The 17763-nt window shown below is 43.5% G+C and overlaps 1 protein-coding gene across 2 annotated transcripts in view; it reads left to right on the forward strand.

Moving 5' to 3' along the window:
- The first annotated feature begins 1067 nt into the window (after positions 1–1067).
- Positions 1068–17763, forward strand: part of LOC141086651 (cell cycle control protein 50B-like) — a 61617-nt gene continuing 44921 nt past the window's right edge. The window contains exons 1-2 of one of the 2 annotated variants that reach the window (XM_073572892.1): positions 1068–1221; positions 7786–8012. In XM_073572892.1, coding sequence (XP_073428993.1) covers positions 7800–8012 — 213 coding nt within the window. In that variant the 5' untranslated portion in view covers positions 1068–1221; positions 7786–7799. Of the gene's footprint in view, positions 1323–7785; positions 8013–17763 lie in introns of both variants that reach the window. The other variant, XM_073572891.1, reaches the window with a different exon arrangement.

A 17763-nucleotide genomic window follows, 5' to 3' on the forward strand; every position in this document is an offset into this window, starting at 1 on the left:
AATGACTTTTTATACGCCTGTGTGACCCTAGCCTGTGGCATTTTTTTTTTTATTTATCATGCTCTGTGAATAGTGTTCTTTCTAGGGTTTTTCCCATAGTAATCTTAAGGGTATGTGCACACATTGCGGATTACCTTGCGGATTTTCCTAAATCCACAGGTAAAATGACCTGAGTTTTACCTGTGGATTTAGTGCGGATTAGCCTGCGGATTTCCCCTGCGGATTTCTGTAATGGAGCAGGTGTCAAGATGCTGCGGATCCGCACAAAAGAATTGACATGCTGCGGATTTAAATCCGCCCTGAAAAATCCGCAGCATGTGCACAGCGTTTTTCAATTTTTGTAGACTTTAATGGTACTGTACAAAGCAGCAGAGTCTGCTGCGGATCCGCAGGGCAAAATCCGCTACGTATACGCAGCAGAACCCGCAACGGGTGCACACACCCTAAGGGTATGTGCACCCGTTGCGGATTTTTCCGCGCGGTTTTGGCTGAATCTGCATGTAAAATGACCTGCGGATTTAGTGCAGATTTACGGCAGATTTTGCCTGTGTTTTTACACCTGCGGATTCCTATAATGGAAGAGGTGTAAAAACGCTGCGGAATCCGCACAAAGAATTGACATGTGCACAGCGGATTTGGTTTCCAATAGGTTTCCATGGTACTGTACACCACATGGAAAACTGCTGCGGATCCGCAGCCAAATCCGCAACGTGTGCACATACCCTTATAGGTTGCCACCAAAAATGCTTGCGAAAAAAAAATGTTTTATTTTTAGGGGGGAGGGGTGAATTGAATTGTAAAATTGGTAATGTTTATCCATCTCGTTCAGTACCACGGACAATTTGGTGTCACAGAAATACGCTAAGGTCACTAAACCATATCTGTCACGGTGATGGACTGGTACCCAACTCCAGTCCTCAAGGCACACCAACAGATCATGTTTTCAGGATTTCCTTTGTATTGCACAGGTGAAGCAATTTATCACCTGAGCAACACTAAGGAAATCCTGAAAACATGACCTGTTGGTGGGCCTTGAGGACTGGAGTTGGGGAACCCTGCTCTATTGCAGCGGCCGCCATGCCTCATTCGATCAGTATTCCAGGGATGTGTGGAGTCCAGCTCGTCATTATCACAGTCATGGCCACTTCATGTGATGCGGGGTGGAGTCAGGTGAACGTGTTTAGGTCCTGATAGAAAAGTGTCAGAGAAGTGTGAGCAAAGGTAAGACAATGTTGCTAGTGGGATAACTGGTTTATCTAGATCTCCCCAGAGGAGTGGCGTGACAAGAGATTGCGCCCTCGGCTGCTGTGTTTGTGTCTCTGGTAAGTTGTCTTTTTACGTCTACCATTTTTTTTTTATTAATCTTTAGATTTTAGATACCGGCCCATATGAAAGGCTGGGAATGACGTGACTTTACAGCGGCTGGTGGCCTTTATTATTCCATTAGTAGTGTATCACGCGATATTCAGCCTTCCTCAGGATCCACCATGGGCTCCGTGTCTCTGAAACATGAAGGAGGAAGAAGATGAGAGAAACCTTTTCCCAATAATAAAGGCCTCTCCGATATATTTCCAGGCGCTGTATTCGATAGGTGTTTGGGCCAGAGGTTTATTGCACATCTAAATTTGGCTTCGCTCCGGGCTGGAATATGTAGGTGACACTTTATCAAGTCTGTAATCTCCATACATCTGCTCTGGAGCAGCTCCAACTTACTGCTGAGATTTCATAGCGGCCATCTAGGTCACGGTCCCAATTTCGAAGATTTTTAATACTGTTGCTCAAAAGACCGTGGACATTTGTGTTAATATCAATGGGACTAAAACTGAGGCTGCCATTTGCTTAATGGGAAACTCTGGGCGTGTTTTTACGTAATATGAACATAGTGGAAATGCTGTGAAGGCATCTGTGACTCAATAAAAATGTAGAGATCTGATGCCAGTCATGAAAATCTAGAGTAGAAATCAAATGCAAGTCAGGCGGTAAGTGCACCGGAGGAGTTTCTGTGCACTTGGAAGAAGCGGTCCATGTGTATTGACACGCCCCTAGCGCACTTCCAGCCTGATTTGCATATGGCTTTTATGCTAGATTTCTCATGGCACATCTGATTTCTAGGAAAAAAAAAAAGTATACCAATAATTCCATCTGTAAAAAAATGTGCAGACAGGTTCCCTTTCAATTTCAGCCTGAGTTTTTCTGTAAGGTCATGTTCAGTATTTTGTAAGCCCGAACCAGGAGTGGGTGATAAAAACAGAAGTGGTGACGTTTTTCTATTATACTTTTCCTATGATTGTAAGCCAAAATTAGGAGAGGAACAAATACCGATGTCAAATTCTGAAAGTGTGAACGTGTCCGAAGACCCAAAAACTCAACACTTCAACATTGTACCAGGTTAAGTAATGTCACTGAAGTTAAATATATATTTAAAGGGAATGTCACCAGGTTGTTGTTAGCCCATCTGAGTGCAACATGATATAGAGGCAGAGACCCTGATTTCTGTGCTGTGACATTTACTGGGCATCTTTCTGTCATTTTGATAACATTACAGTCTAATCTGCTGCAGATCTACTGGTGCTCATTAACTCTTCCCACCCACAACAATGATTGACAGCTTTCTGCTAATGTACAGTATACACAGACAGCTGCCAATCAGTGGTGGGGGTGGGGTTATACAGAGCTTATGAATATGCTTGACTACCTGGCAGCAGGTTTACTAGTCCTCTAATGATTTTTCAAAACTATACTAAGCAAGCCAGTAAATGATATATCGCTGGAATCAGGGTCTCTGTCAGTACTTTATGATGTTTTCAGAATAGATGGGGAAAAACCTGGTTACAGATTCCCTTTAAACAGGATTTCTCCGACAGCTAGGTATACGATATTCACTCAACTTGGGTTATGTGCACACGCTGCGGATTCACCTGTGAGTTTTTCCACGCGGATCCGCAGGTAAAACCGCAGGTAAAGTGACCTGCGGATTAGCCTGTGGTTTTGCCCTGCGGTTTCACACCTCTACTCTGTTAAAGGTGTGAAACCGCTGCGGAATCCGCACAAACAATTGACATGCTGCGGTTTATAAACCGCAGAAAAAAACGCAGCGTGAGCACAGCGGATTTGAAATGCCATAGGGTAACATAGTACTGTACCATGTCTGCGGAACTGCTGCGTTTCCGCAGGGCCAAAAACGCTGCGGAAACGCAACAGAATCCGCAACGTGTGCACATAGCCTTATATTAGGGGTGTTTTGTTCTCTATATATGTGTGTCCATAGCCCTAATAACTGGTCTTTTTGGTATACATTCATTCGAGTAATATGTCATCATACATTTTTTTTACTCAAATGAAAGTGGTCATCTACACATTTTAATTCAAAGGGATCTCCTAAAATGTATTCTGTTATGTCATTTACAATAGGATTCAAGGAGTGAGCATGCATCCATACGTAGCTGCATAGCACAGGTCTACAGTATAGGAACTGAGTCTGTTGCAGGCCTTTGTGGGGGACTTTATCATCCATATATGTTTTATGGCATCAAAAAGTTATGAAAATTCCTCTTGCACCAATTTTTACATTTTATGACTACTTGACTTATTGAGGAGGCTCTACTACTTTTCAAATTATTTGGCAGGGCTTTGCAAAAGTAATGGTGCCAACAGCTATATCACACAGTTATGACCATAGCTGGTGCCGATATGTGCCCTGATTCAGCAAGTCATTTTTGCTAGAATTCTGGTGTAAAACCGCTCGAAATGTTGCTAAACTTCTGCGCAACTGAAATTTGCAACAGAAATGGCATACATTTCTGGTGTTGGCATATGGCAGTTGATGGACAGACCAAATTCAATATAGACAAAAACCTTTTAATGAATTTGGCACATCTCCCTCCACTCTTACCTTTATTAACCCATCCCATTCAAGTGAATGGGTCTGTGTACATGTCAGTGTGTTTCTACGTACCGTGTGACCCAAACATAGACATGTCTGTTTTTAACAGCAGCATGGGGGTGGAAAACGTCCCTCTCACGTGCACGCGGATGACACACTGTGAGTTCATCCATGTGACGTGCCTGAGAAGAAGCAGTACAGTAAGCGCTATTCCCCCATTGACGGGTGCTGAAGACTGCTCTCATCATTCTCCCCTGCTCTGCCGGCAATCAGTGTGAGCAGGGGAGAATGATGAGTTATATTCAAGTGATTATAATGACAGCAGGCAGTGGCTGATGGGACTACTGCTCCCATAGCATATATCTACTGCCGCTAATAACAGTGGGAGTATTCATCAGCCACCAATAAATAAATCCAGCATGGGTTCCCCTGTAATTTCTATAACCAGCTAGGCAAACCTGACAGCTGGGGCTGCAACGCTACAGGGCAAGTAGGAAGAGTCAGGTAAAGCTCCAGAATTGGTGCATCTAATAGATGTGCCTTCTCTGGGAGGCTGCAAGCTGCTATTTTTAGGCTGGGGGGGCAATATCCATGGCCCCTTACCAGTTTGAGAATACCAGTACTCAGCTGTTAGCTTTAGTAAGGCTCGTTGTCAAAAAATGGGGACTCCAGGCCGCTATTTGAATTAATATTTAAATAAAATAAACTGTGTGGGGACCTCTCTATTCTTGATAACCAACCCTGCTGACAGCTGAGGGTTGCAACTATCAATTTTGGCTGCTCATAGAAAATAAAGTTGAACCCACCCTATTATAATTCTTTTTTTTTTTTTTAGAAAATTTGCAGCATAAAAGTCATCAAAGCCTAAGGCTACGTTTCCATAATGAGTTTTTGGTGCGTTTTTCCTGCTTCAAAAATGCAGTGTATTACAGATTCCATCAAAGAGGATGGGATTAATAGAAATCTCCTGCCCACGGTGATTTCATTTTACGCAGCGTAAACGTACCTGTGACGCGGGTTTCAATTCTGCAGCATGTCATGCAGATATATGGCGTTTTATTTGTAGATTTTCCCCATAGACTTGTATCAGATGCATAAAATCAGCAGGTAAAAAAAGCACATTCGCTTTTTAGTGCGTTTCCATGGCAGAAACTCATATAATCAGCATCTAAGTATATTAGTAAAGTTTTTTTTGTCAAGGCAAAAAACAGGAAGTATCAAAAACAAAGTGGCTTTATGCGAAGGATTACACACCAAATAGGGGCAAAAAACGCACACAAAAATGCTATGTAAAACCACAAGTAACCTAATTTAAATAATGGGTGCAAAAATTCAACAGCATCAAAAACTAACCAAAACCTCATTGTGTGAACATAGTCTAAGAGTTGCAAAATTTTAGCACAGTATCAAGTTCCACATTAAGGCCGGGGTCACACTAGCGTTGAATACGGACGAGTGCTATGTGAGAAAACATCACATAGCACTTGGACCAGTATTCATCTATGGTGCAGCTCACATCCCCGTATTTTTTTTTTTCTTGGGTATATTCTACACGCGGGTAAAATCGCAGCATGCTGCCATTTTACACGTATATTGTCCGAGTCTCGCCAATGCAAGCCTATGGGTGCGAGAAAACATATATACCACATGGTACATATATGTCTCTCATAGAGAGATGGATACAAGAAAAGCAGATAATTCATCTGCCGGGTTCTGTAAAATCACAGCAGCAGCCAACAGGACAGAAAAGATGGATTACATTCTGTACAGTAAATACATATACAACAGGTAGATATATAGATGTCAGTGACAAATATAATTAGTACAGTGTTTGTGCAAATTACCGGACATGTATTTAATAAAAGGTTATTTTTTTGGAAAAAAATGGCGTGGGCTCCCGCACAACTGTTTGCAACCAGCAGAGGGAAAGCCAGCGACTGGGGGCAGATGTTTATAACCTGTGAAGGGGGTAATACCCATGGAGCTTCCCAGGCTATTAATATCAGCTCACAACTGTATACTTGGCCTTTACTGGCTATTAAAATGGGGGACCCCCCAAAAAAAATGACATGGGGTCCCCCTATAATTAATAACCAGCAAAGGCTATGCACACAGCGGTGAGCTGATATTAACAGCCTAAAAGGGGCCATGGATACTGACCCCCCCAACTAAAAACATCAGCTCTCGGCCCCCTCAGAAAAGGTGCATCTCTAAGGTTAGTTTCACACTAGCGTATGGAGGAGCTGTGGATGGCTGCGACCTTCCTCCTTGAAGTTCCACCCCCGGCTGCACCTCCTCCAGTCAGCTCCACCTCTGTCAGCATGCGGCCTGCGTACCCTATTTTAGCATTATGTACGCAGGCCGTGCCGATGCATGCGGATGCCTCTGCATGCATTGTTTTGACGGTGCAGCGACCTGCGCCAAATGTAGCATGTTGCATTTTGGTGCGGTCGCCGCACCGTTGAAACGACGCATGTGGAGGCATCCGCGTACATCGGCACGGCCTGCGTACCTAATGCTAAAGATAGGGTACGCATGTCGGGGGTGGAGCTTCACAGAGGAAACTAGCCTAAGATGTGCCAATTCTGGCACTTGGCCTCGCTCTTCCCACTTGCCCTGTAGCGGTGGCAAGTACGGTAATAGTTAATAATGGAGATCCGTCAATAAGACGCCCCCATTACTAACCCCATAGTCGCACTGTAAGAAAACACGCACCCAGAATAAAGTCCTTTGTTTGAAATAATGACATAAAAGACGCCTTTAAATATTCTTAATTAAACCATAGTTATAACCTCACCTAATTCCTGTGAAGCCCTCTATCTCGTGTACTAAGGCCCGAGAGTTTGAGGGTTCTGCGCAGGATCTTAGTTGTTCCCAGCATTGTGCTTTTCTGGACAGAGAGCTCAGATGTAGCTCCTGAGATCTGTTGTAGCCATTCTTCCAACTTGGGAGCACTTGGAGCAGTGACCTCTATCACCACTGGAATCATTGTTGCCTTCACCTTCCACATCTTCTCCAGATCTCCTTTGAGGCCCTGGTATTTCTCCAGCTTCTCGTATGCCTTCTTTCTGATGAATTGGGCCCTGTACACTTTCTTCTGGTGTTGAACACCATCGCTACTGTAATAATCTGACATGCTCTACTAATTCCAAATTATTAGACCATAATAAAAAGTACTGTTTATACAGACCATGCAGGAAGGGTGTGCCAATGATATAACCAACCTATTAAAATGTTTAAAATGTTGCTACAACATTAAAGAAAAAAGTTTTATTCTACAGACTACTAATAAAATGCATGAGATGTTCCTTAAAGAGGATCTGTCACTGCCCTGAAAAGTCCGTATATTCTTACATTCCCAACACAAGTGCTGGAATGTTGTGCGTTTTTCTCTTTATCCTAGAAAAATATTAATAAATTGTCAACTGAGTGTTATTGTTTTGCTTGACAGTAAGGATTGTCACTTATGCTGTGTGCACTAATCTGGCCATAGGTCAGACATGTGTTAGCAGAAGAGATACAAGTTGACAGATGCTTATTTAGATTGTTCCAAGCTTTGTTTTGACCAGTGACTGACCAAATTTTGGCACATACTGCTTCCTTTTAGAAATAGGTTTTTTTAATTTTACGTTTTCTTTCCATGATTTTCATGGCTTGTAATGGATGCGTGTTCTGTCTGAGGTCTTGTTTCTGTATCTATGGTATTTTGCGGATACTTCTACACTTTTCTGTCTACTTCACACAATTCAATTGTACGTGTGAATGAGCCCTAAAGCTCACACATATGGCAGGAACACTATAGCGTTATTTAAGAGTCTGTCAGCACAGGATGTCACTACATATCAAGTAATGATAATCTGACCCCTTGTACTACCTTCAATTATGTGTTTTTGTTTTTCAAGCTATCTGAAGCAGAATGAGGCCGGCATCCAGGAACTTTGCAAATGATCATGAACCCCTTCCATCTCAGAGACCTGACAACACTGCATTTACACAGCAGAGACTTCCAGCCTGGCAGCCTCTTCTCTCTGCCAGTATCATTCTGCCATTTTTCTTTCTTATAGGATTATCCTTTATTGGAATTGGTATTGGATTATATTACTCATCCAACAGCATAAAAGAATTTGAAGTAAGTGTTTCCGGAACCATTATTTTTCAAGAACCTCCATAAAACCCCAAATGCCTCCAATTCATTTTTGGAGTTTATACCATATTTTAACTTGATTTTTATGGAATAACACTTTATCTTCTCTTAGGATAGCAGATGACTTGCTGATCACTTCTGATCCCAACTCTAGGTCTTCCAGTGATCACAAGATGTGGGGGGGGGCGGCTTTGGAGCTGCAAAAAATGGGCTCTGTCCTGAATGGAGTAGAGGCGTGCATGTGCGGCCTCTGCTCCAATCCTTGTCCTTCGCGCTGAAGCTTTGCCCACATGTCCCATAGACGATGAATGAAGCGTAGGCCACACATGCACATCTCTGCTGCATTCGGGCTGGGGCTGCAGCGCACTGTTTTTAAGGCTTCAGTTTTAGGATAGCTGTGGTTCCAAACAATCTGCAAATAATCCCCTTCCCTACAGATGTGGGTAAACAAGTGTTTTGGCTTTTTTTTTTTTTTTTTTTAATCAAAAACTTCTAAAGTGAGAGGTGAATGATGCAGGACTATTTTAAAGAATATTTTGCCATATGTACAGTAATTATTTTGTTATACAAGGCATTAACATTTCCTCTGGTTTGATATAATAAAATCAAGTCTATCACAAGCTAATACAATAGAAACTTATTTTAGACCTGATGAGGCTGGTGTGCATAGACAGCTGTATAATCGTGATGTCACATTGAGCTAGACACTTTTTTGTATTTCCCTGCCCTTCTTCCCATAGCCATAAAATAAATATATATAGATAGAAAAAGAATACAGCAGCACATGTACATGAATCTAGGCCATGTAGAAACACAGAAACATTAAAACCATTCAATTTAGATAATCCTCAAATATTTTTTTCCAAAAAAAACTTTTACTTACAGTAATATGAAAATGAAGGCTCTTAGAGCACAAATTGGCCAATTCATGTAAGCCCATCAACCATGGCAAGGTGACCTCACCTGATGGGTCCCTGCTCTACCGTACATAAGCCACTTCTGGGCCACTAGCCTACAATTTTGGACAAACATGTCACTACCTCTCCCGACGCCTGCGCACTGCAGGACTCTGATCTGCCCTCAACAGGGCAGAGCAGTGCGCTTGCACCAGAGCCAATACAGGACGGGAGAAGAGGACGTCATCGCATGAAGGGAGGCGTCGGACCGGACCAACCCACCTCGGGTGAGTATAATATAACGTGTTTTTCTTCTCTTTCAGGTTACATCGGGGGCTTATCTACAGCATTACAGAATGCTGTAGATAAGCCCCCGATGTCTATGCCGGCAGCTGAAAGGCCAAAAAAAGTGACAGATTCCCTTTAAGCTCTAATGGAAACTTGGAGGAGGAGCATAAAAAGTATTTTTCTTCTGAAGTTATGGAGGAACTGTTGTCAGCTGTGAGAAATACAATGGCAGTAGAGGAAGAGAAGACTACTCGAACCATTCAGGATGAGACCATAGACCATGAGATAATTGTCAAAACTAGTAGGTCTTGTTAACAGTATTTTATACTACATTCCCTGTATTTTTGGATTTATTTTTTTTTTTTTTTACACTTCAACAAAAATGCTAAGTTTTACTTTTAAAAGAGAGCCTCTATTGCTAAGTTTTACTTTTAAAAGAGAGCCTCTATTCCCACTGGATCATTTCTCCCTTCATTTTTGCACATGTGCAGCTGCTGTCTGGTTCCATGCGTGGCTTCTGACAACTCCACTTCTACTATTTGGTGAGCTGATTGATCTACCACTGCTTTTACTCTTTTGTTTATTATAGCCAAATGTTGGGTCCATGATTCCAAAAGTGAATATCCATGTTGTGAGAGTGGAAAAAGACTACGACTACCATTTGAGGATTCCTTTCAACTTAAAGATCCTATTGACTGGAAAATGAATAGCTTATTACGGAAGTCTTGGGAAACATCTATGGCTTCATTGAAGATGAATGTCGTTTCAACTTGTGTAGCAAGTTCTGTTTTCTGTTGGTAAAAGGAGGAAAGCTGATGTAACAGTCACTTCCAAAGGGTACGGGATTTCTAGCGGATGCTTCAGTAGAGTCGGTCAGGATAGCAGCAAGATCTTTGGTCTTGGCTAACTCCTCAAGAAGAACTCTCTGGTTGAAGATGTGGAGATATTGTTTCTAAGTCTAAGATTTGCTCCATTTACTTCACAGAAGAATATGTACACTGCTCAAAAAATAAAGGGAACACTTAAACAACAGAATATAACTCCAAGTAAATCAAACTTCTATGAAATCAAACTATCCACTTAGGAAGCAACACTGATTGACAATCTATTTCACATGCTGTTGTGCAAATGGAATAAACAGATGGAAATTATTGGCAATTATCAAGACACCCTCAATAAAGGAGTGGTTCTGCAGGTGGGGATCACAGACCACATCTCAGTACCAATGCTTTTTGGCTGATGTTTTGGACACTTTTGAATGTTGGTTGTGCTTTCACACTCGTGATAGCATGAGACGGACTCTACAACCCACACAAGTGGCTCAGGTAGTGCAGCTCATCCAGGATGGCACATCAATGCGAGCTGTGGCAAGAAGGTTTGCTGTGACTGTCAGCGCAGTGGCTGGAGGCGCTACCAGGAGACAGGAACGTACACCAGGAGATGTGGAGGGGGCCATAGGAGGGCAACAACCCAGCAGCAGGACCGCTACCTCAGCCTTTGTGCAAGGAGGAACAGGAGGAGCACTGTCAGAGCCCTGCAAAATGACCTCCAGCAGGCCACAAATGTGCATGCGTCTGCACAAACTATTAGAAATCGACTCCTTGAGGATGGTCTGAGTGCCCGATGTCCACAGATGGGGGTTGTGTTCCGCAGCCCAACACTGTGCAGGATGATTGGCATTTGCCACAGGACACCAGGCTTGGCAAATTCGCCACTGGTGCCCTGTGCTCTTCAAAGATGAAAGCAGGTTCACACCACTGAGCACATGTGACAGCCGTGCCAGAGTCTGGAGACGCCGTGGAGAGTGATCTGCTGCCTGCAACATCCTTCAGCATGACCGGTTTGGCAGTGGGTCAGTAATGGTGTGAGGTGGCATTTCTTTGGAGGGCCGCACAGCCCTCCATGTGCTCGCCAGTGGTAGCCTGACTGCCATTAGGTACCGAGACGAGATCCTCAGACCCCTTGTGAGACCATATGCTGGTGCGGTTGGCCCTGGGTTCCTCCTAATGCAGGACAATGCCAGACCTCACGTGGCTTGAGCGTGTCAGCAGTTCCTGCAAGATGAAGGCATTGAAGCTATGGACTGGCCCGCTCGTTCCCCAGACCTTAATCCGATTGAACACATCTAGGACATCATGTCTCTCTCCATCCACCAACGTCACGTTGCCCCACAGACTGTCCAGGAGTTGGCGGATGCTTTAGTCCAGGTCTAGGAGGAGATCCCTCATGACATCTGCTCACTCATCAGGAGCATGCACAGGTGTCGTAGAGAGGTCAAACAGGCACGTAGAGGCCACATACACTACTGAGCATCTTTTCCTTGTCTTGAGGCATTTCCACTGAAGTTAGATCAGCCGTTTAATTTGATTTTCCACTTTGATTTTGAGTATCCTTCCAAATCCAGACCTCTATGGGATATTAAATTTCATATACATTGATCGTTTTTATGTTTTCTTGTTCTCAACGCATGCCACTATGAAATGAATAAAGATTTGCAGCTGTGATTTAATTCAGTAATATCTATGATGTGGCATCTTAGTGTTCCCTTTATTTTTTTGGGCAGTGTATTTGGATTTTACTTTTTCCAAAAGATCCTCCAATTATCTCCCAAGTGGCCTTCCATCAAACCTGGCCACAAGAGATCACCAGTTAGTCCTTGAACTTCAGGGAGTTAGACAGTAGAAAAGACCCTCAAGGCAGCAACATCTCTGCTTCAGGGGACCCTGTCAAAGTTTATTTGGACAACATGACTACAGTGGCCCACCGGATACCTCAACGGAGCACAAGATTCAAAAATATTGGCAAGAATCTTCGCATGGCAGAAAATCACCTGTTTTTGTCAGCTCTGACAACATTCTGGCATATAATTATTTTTTTATTTTTTTTTTTTTTTTAATCAAAAGTGATATACATCCTTGTGGAGACATGGGAGGTTGGTGGTCACCCCAGTCTGTTAGCTGAAACCGCATGGACCAGAGATCGTCCAGCTGAACGCCAGCTCCCTTTTAATGTGGGCATAACGCTACTCAGACAACACAGAGAGAGGTTAAAGTGTGGCAATGCTTTATTGAACCACAAAACAGGCAGTTGGCACATAGAACAGTCCCAGCAAAATACCCCAAGATGGTGCACATTAGAGTCTCACCCTTCTGCTAACTCGCCGGGATAATAGCAGCCATTGCTTCAGATCTCCCAGGGTCGACTACACCACCTGTGGCATGCACACAGAGAGGAGGTAATGACAAGTGTAAGAAGATAGGTTGAAAAACAAAGGTTGCACCATGATTTACCAAGAATGATTACTCTAGAACATTGAAACTGCATTGCTGCCATAGAAATGGGGAAAAAAGTGTTATATAATGTGTATATAAAATATTAATCTGCAAAAATTGCTATGAAAAAATACAGTAAAAAGAAGGTACTTGGCGCATAGATTGGCCAATATATGTGAGTCGAATTGCTATGTCAAGGCGTCCTTCCAAAATTGGGTCCCTATCCTGACATGTCACCTCTCCTGGGCAAAAAAAAAGCTTACAATTTATGGGGCAGGAATGGACCAGCTAGCTACTTAAAATTACCTGTGGCTAATGGGAGTGCACATGTCCAAAAAGGCTTTGATACAAATAGAGAAAAAGGCCTGCACATCCAAACTAGTGTGAAGAAGTGCCAACCAAAAAAAAGCATAAAAGTTGGAAAAACAATAAAAGTGCACCATGATTTACCAAGAATAATTACTTTAGAACATTGAAACTGCATTGCTGCCATAGAAAATTAAAGGGGGGGGGGGGGGGGGGGAAGCGCTATATAATGTGTATATGAAATATTCACCTGCAAAATTTGCTATGAAAAATACAGTAAAATGAAGGTACTTGGCCATAGATTGGCCAAGCGTAGGAAGATGACAGTCCATTTAGGTACAAGGCCAGTTAACGCGAGGGTCGCAACCTTGCTTCTCCGAACATCTCCATGTAGCCAGGAGACCGGCTGGTCCTAATCCTGGCTTTCTCCAAATGTATCCATGGTTCAACGATTTGTCAATGGAGCAGGTCCATATTCTTCCAACCGGGACCAAGGTCCCCTAGGTTGTTTTCTGTAGAATGATAGATCTGTGTCCCTCGTGATGGAGCCATTATTATGCATTTATATAGCGCCATTTATTCCATGGCGCTTTACATGTCAAAAGGGGAATTATAGACAAGTGTAATATATACAAGAATAATAAACAAGTGTAAGACAAGGGACGCACAAGTATATAAGGAGAGGGGACCCTGCCTGCGAGGGCTCACAGTCTACAGGGATGGGTGAGAATACAGTAGGAGGGGGTAGAGCAGGTTGTGCGGTGGTTCATTAGACCGAGGATCATTGTAGGCTTGTCGGAACAGGTGGGTCTTCAGGTTCTTCTTGAAGGTTTCTGTTGATGGTGAGAGTCTGATGTGTTGCGGCAGGGAGTTCCAGAGTATGGGGGAAGCACTGGAGAAGTCTTGTATGCGGCTGTGGAAAGAAGAGATAAGGGGGGAGTAGAGAAGGAGATCTTGAGATGATCGAAGGTTGCGTGCGGGTAGGTACCTAGAGACCATGTCACAGATGTATGGAGGAGACAGGTTGTGGATGGCTTTGTATGTCATGGTTAGGGTTTTGAATTAGATCCTCTTGGTGATGGGAAGCCAGTGAAGGGCCTGGCATAGGCTGAGGCTGGAGAGTAGCGGGGAGACTGGTGGATTAGTCGGGCAGCAGAGTGTAGGATGGACTGGAGCGGTGCTAGAGGGGAGGCCAGAGAGTAGGAGGTTGCAGTAGTCGAGGCGGGAGATAAGAGCGTGCACTAGTGTTTTTGTCGTTTCGTGGTTGAGGAATGAGCGGATCCGGGAAATATTTTTGAGTTTGAGGTGGCAGGAAGAGGCGAGGGCTTGGATATGTGGTTTGAAAGAGAGCGCAGAATCGAGGATCACCCCACCAGAATTGGCACCAGTCCTGTAGGGTCCTCAGGCTGTTTGGATGTCTTGGCAGAATCTCTCTCTCTCTCTCTCTCTCTCTCTCTCTCTCTCTCTCTCTCTCTCTCTCTCTCTCTCTCTCTCTCTCTCTCTCTCTCTCTCTCTCTCTCTCTCTCTCTCTCTCTCTCTCTCTCTCGACATGTAACCTCCTTCTTATACTTAATAAGTGTCCTTCATTCAGTATTGACAAAGGGTAAGAATGGAGATGAGATCAAGTAGCATTAGTTGATTATTTAATCTATTTGAATAGTTTTTCCTCCTCTGTTTTCAAAGTCACCAAACTATCTAGCCTACACAATGCATAATTAGTATATCAGTAAACATTACTAGTCATCAAGGATAAGTGTACAATATGTTATATGAAATGTCAATATTACCAGCTTACACAAGTAATGGTACCGTTACACTAAGCGATGCACCAGCGATCCCGAGAACGATATGGATTGCTGGTGCATCGCTAAGTGGTCGCTAGTGAGCTGCCACATAGGCAGATCTCACCAGCGACATAGCAGCGGTCGGGGGTCGCTACTTACCTGTCAGACACGGCGATCCTGACGTCATCCCACCCGCTTCCACGCATCGCTCGTCGGCGCCACAGGAAGCCCAGCAGAAAGCGCCCGACGAGAAATGGTCCAGGACCTTCTCGCGTGATCAGCGATAACCAGCGGGGGAGCCGGTCGCAGGTAAGTATCAGACATAGCGATATCGCTTCTGCGTCACAAAACCAGTGACGTTTCAGCGATATTGCTAGCGATCTCGCTGTGTGTAACGGGGGCTTAAGTCTGTTTCCTTAACGAACACAATCCCAGAGAATGGAGTCTGAATACAGATATCTTCCAGATGATTATGAGAAGATGGGCTTATACAGAGGTGGATCTGTTTGCAAATCATCAAAATGCAAACATAAAACCACATTTTTTCCATCGTAGATGAATTTGCCGAGCCTTGGAAGATCAGGCTTGCTTATGTGTTTCCTACAATCCCATTGTTTCCAAGAACACTGCAGAAAATCAGGCCAGAAGGTGTCCTCATCGCACCGATGTGGCCAACAAGAGGATGATTCGGGACCCTAAACATTCTGAAGATAGAGGATCACTGGTTCTTCCTCCGGTCTAAAACCTGTTGCATGAGAGTTCAATCTATCATTTAACCCCCCCCCCCAGACACTTTTGTCTAAATGCTTGGCTTCTGAAGCCTCAATCCTAAGAGGTAGAGGACTCTTGGAGAGAGTTATCCATACCCTCCAGAAGAGCAGGAAGTAGATTACAAATTCCATCTATGCTAACACTTGGGTCCTTCAGGTTCTGGTATGGGTCCCTTCCTCTGGATCTTTTTCATCCAGACATTGCCAAAATTTTGATTTCTTGCAGGAGGACTTGTTAAAAGGGGTTAAAGACAAGTTGCAGGACTTAAGTTCTTATTTCAATAGACATCTGGATGCTCACTGATGGATAAGAAGATTGACGGCTGCCTCTCAAATATATCCAATGGAATCCCTTTGGACTTCAGGGTCTAACCATGCTTCTCTTCAACCCAATGTCCTTGATACACACAGTTTATCTATCGTGGAAAGTGGCATTTCTAGTCTCCTGGATTTCAATCAGGGAATACTAGCTAAAGATCCTTGAGGATAGGGTAGTTCTCCAGTTAGACCCATCGTTCTTGCCGAAAGTGACAACAGACTTTCATATGTCTCAGCAGATAGTCCTCCCTTCCTTTTTCTCAGAATCTGAAAATGGTAGAGCAGAAGAATTCCATGCTATGGATGTCCGGAGGACTATTCTCTACTACTTACAACAGACTGAAGCCTGCATAAATAATCAGAATCTTTGTACAATATGGTCCCCCCAACAAAGGGAAGATGTGTAAAAAAAAAAAAAAAAAAAAAAAAAAAATGCATTAGCAAACTGGATTTGAAGGTGATCTGTGAATCATAAGAGCTAGAATCTATCTCCCCCAGAATCTCTGAAAGCTCATTCTATCAGAGCCACATCTGTCTCCTGGGCCGAAAGGGCTAATGACTCCACTACTATAGACAAGATTTCAAACAGGAATTTAGCCTTTGGAAGGAAAAAGCAGTTCTCCCTCCCTAGCATTATTCTTTGGTATTGCTCCTATGGTGCTGTTGTAGAAGATAGAAAGCGAATTACCGGTAAGTGCAATTCTTAGACCCTCAACGACAGCATGGGCAGTCTCGCGCCTTTTTATTTATTTTATCCTTTGATTATTCTTTTGATGCTTTTTTTTTTTTCATACTTCTTTAAACTTTTTTTTTTTTTTTTTTTGTCTTCTTAGGTTACTTGTAAACTGCAATGATTTGATCACTTATAATTACATCCTGCAATAGCACGGCGTCATAAACATCTCAATGCTTGCCACCGATTTGTCACAAACACACCTTGCCTCCGACACCCATGAATTTAATGCTACGAAAAAGGGGGACTAACACACACGACAATGAGCCAAGCACACCCTACAACTAGTTTTAATATCCACACTTTTGTTGCCCCCACTCACTGTTTTGATAGGCCAGTGAGATGCACACACGCCACCCAACTTTCCCAAGCACCTAATAGGTACTTTTCTTGGACATTGGCATACACTGGGTAACACAACCAAACTATACTCGCCCTCCTCATTGTTTGTGGATACATATAGAGCAGCAAGGAACAAATGTATTAAATTTTAGATTAAATGAATGAAAAAAAGTACAGTGCTTTAAAAAAGGTTACAAAAGATGAATATAAAGACATTCATACACGCAAAAACAAAATAAAAGGGATAAAATACAAATAAGTCTTAAGAATTGGATCTGTGAGAGCTTCTGGCAGAGGAGAATGCTACATGAAATATAGACGGATCTGCAATACTCACTGCTTCTCCAGGGATCTGATATGGATATTCCTTAGATGACATGTTATAAAAGGTCTACCAGACCCCTTAGGGTACCGTTACACCTAGCGATGCACCAGCGATCCCAACTAGCGATATGACGCAGTCAGGATCGCTGGTGCATCGCTAGGTGGTCGCTAGTGAGCTGCCACACAGGCAGATCTCACTAGCGACATCGCTGAGGACGGGGATCGCTACTTACCTGTCAGACGCGGCGATCCTGCGTCCTCCCGCCCGGCTCCACACGTCGCTGCCACAGGAAGTGACCGACGAGGAATGAGCCAGGAGCTTCTCGCGCGACCAACGATAACCAGCGGGGGAGCCGGTCGGAGGTAAGTATCACATGCAGCGATATCGGTAGCAATATCGCTGCTACGTCACAAAATCGGTGACTTTACAGCGATATTGCTAGCGATATCGCAGTGTGTAACGGGGGCTTTACTTCTCCCTCAGCTGAGGTCAGAGGAGGACGGCTAATTAGATTTTATTCTAATCCAGTTTTAGGCTAGATATCTGCTGTTGGTAATATTTTCCCCAAGGAACCTCCCTAGAAAAACAATATGGCCATCTTCTTACTGAACATACTTCAAGCATTCTATACATACCACACATGAATATGATATATCTATAAATCAAGGAGATACTGCACTCCTGTGGGTTGGCAGCTCACAA

Source organism: Dendrobates tinctorius, unplaced genomic scaffold (genome assembly GCF_039654945.1).
Source record: "Dendrobates tinctorius isolate UK_male_01 unplaced genomic scaffold, ASM3965494v1 ptg000007l, whole genome shotgun sequence".
Taxonomy (NCBI): Eukaryota; Metazoa; Chordata; class Amphibia; order Anura; family Dendrobatidae; genus Dendrobates; species Dendrobates tinctorius.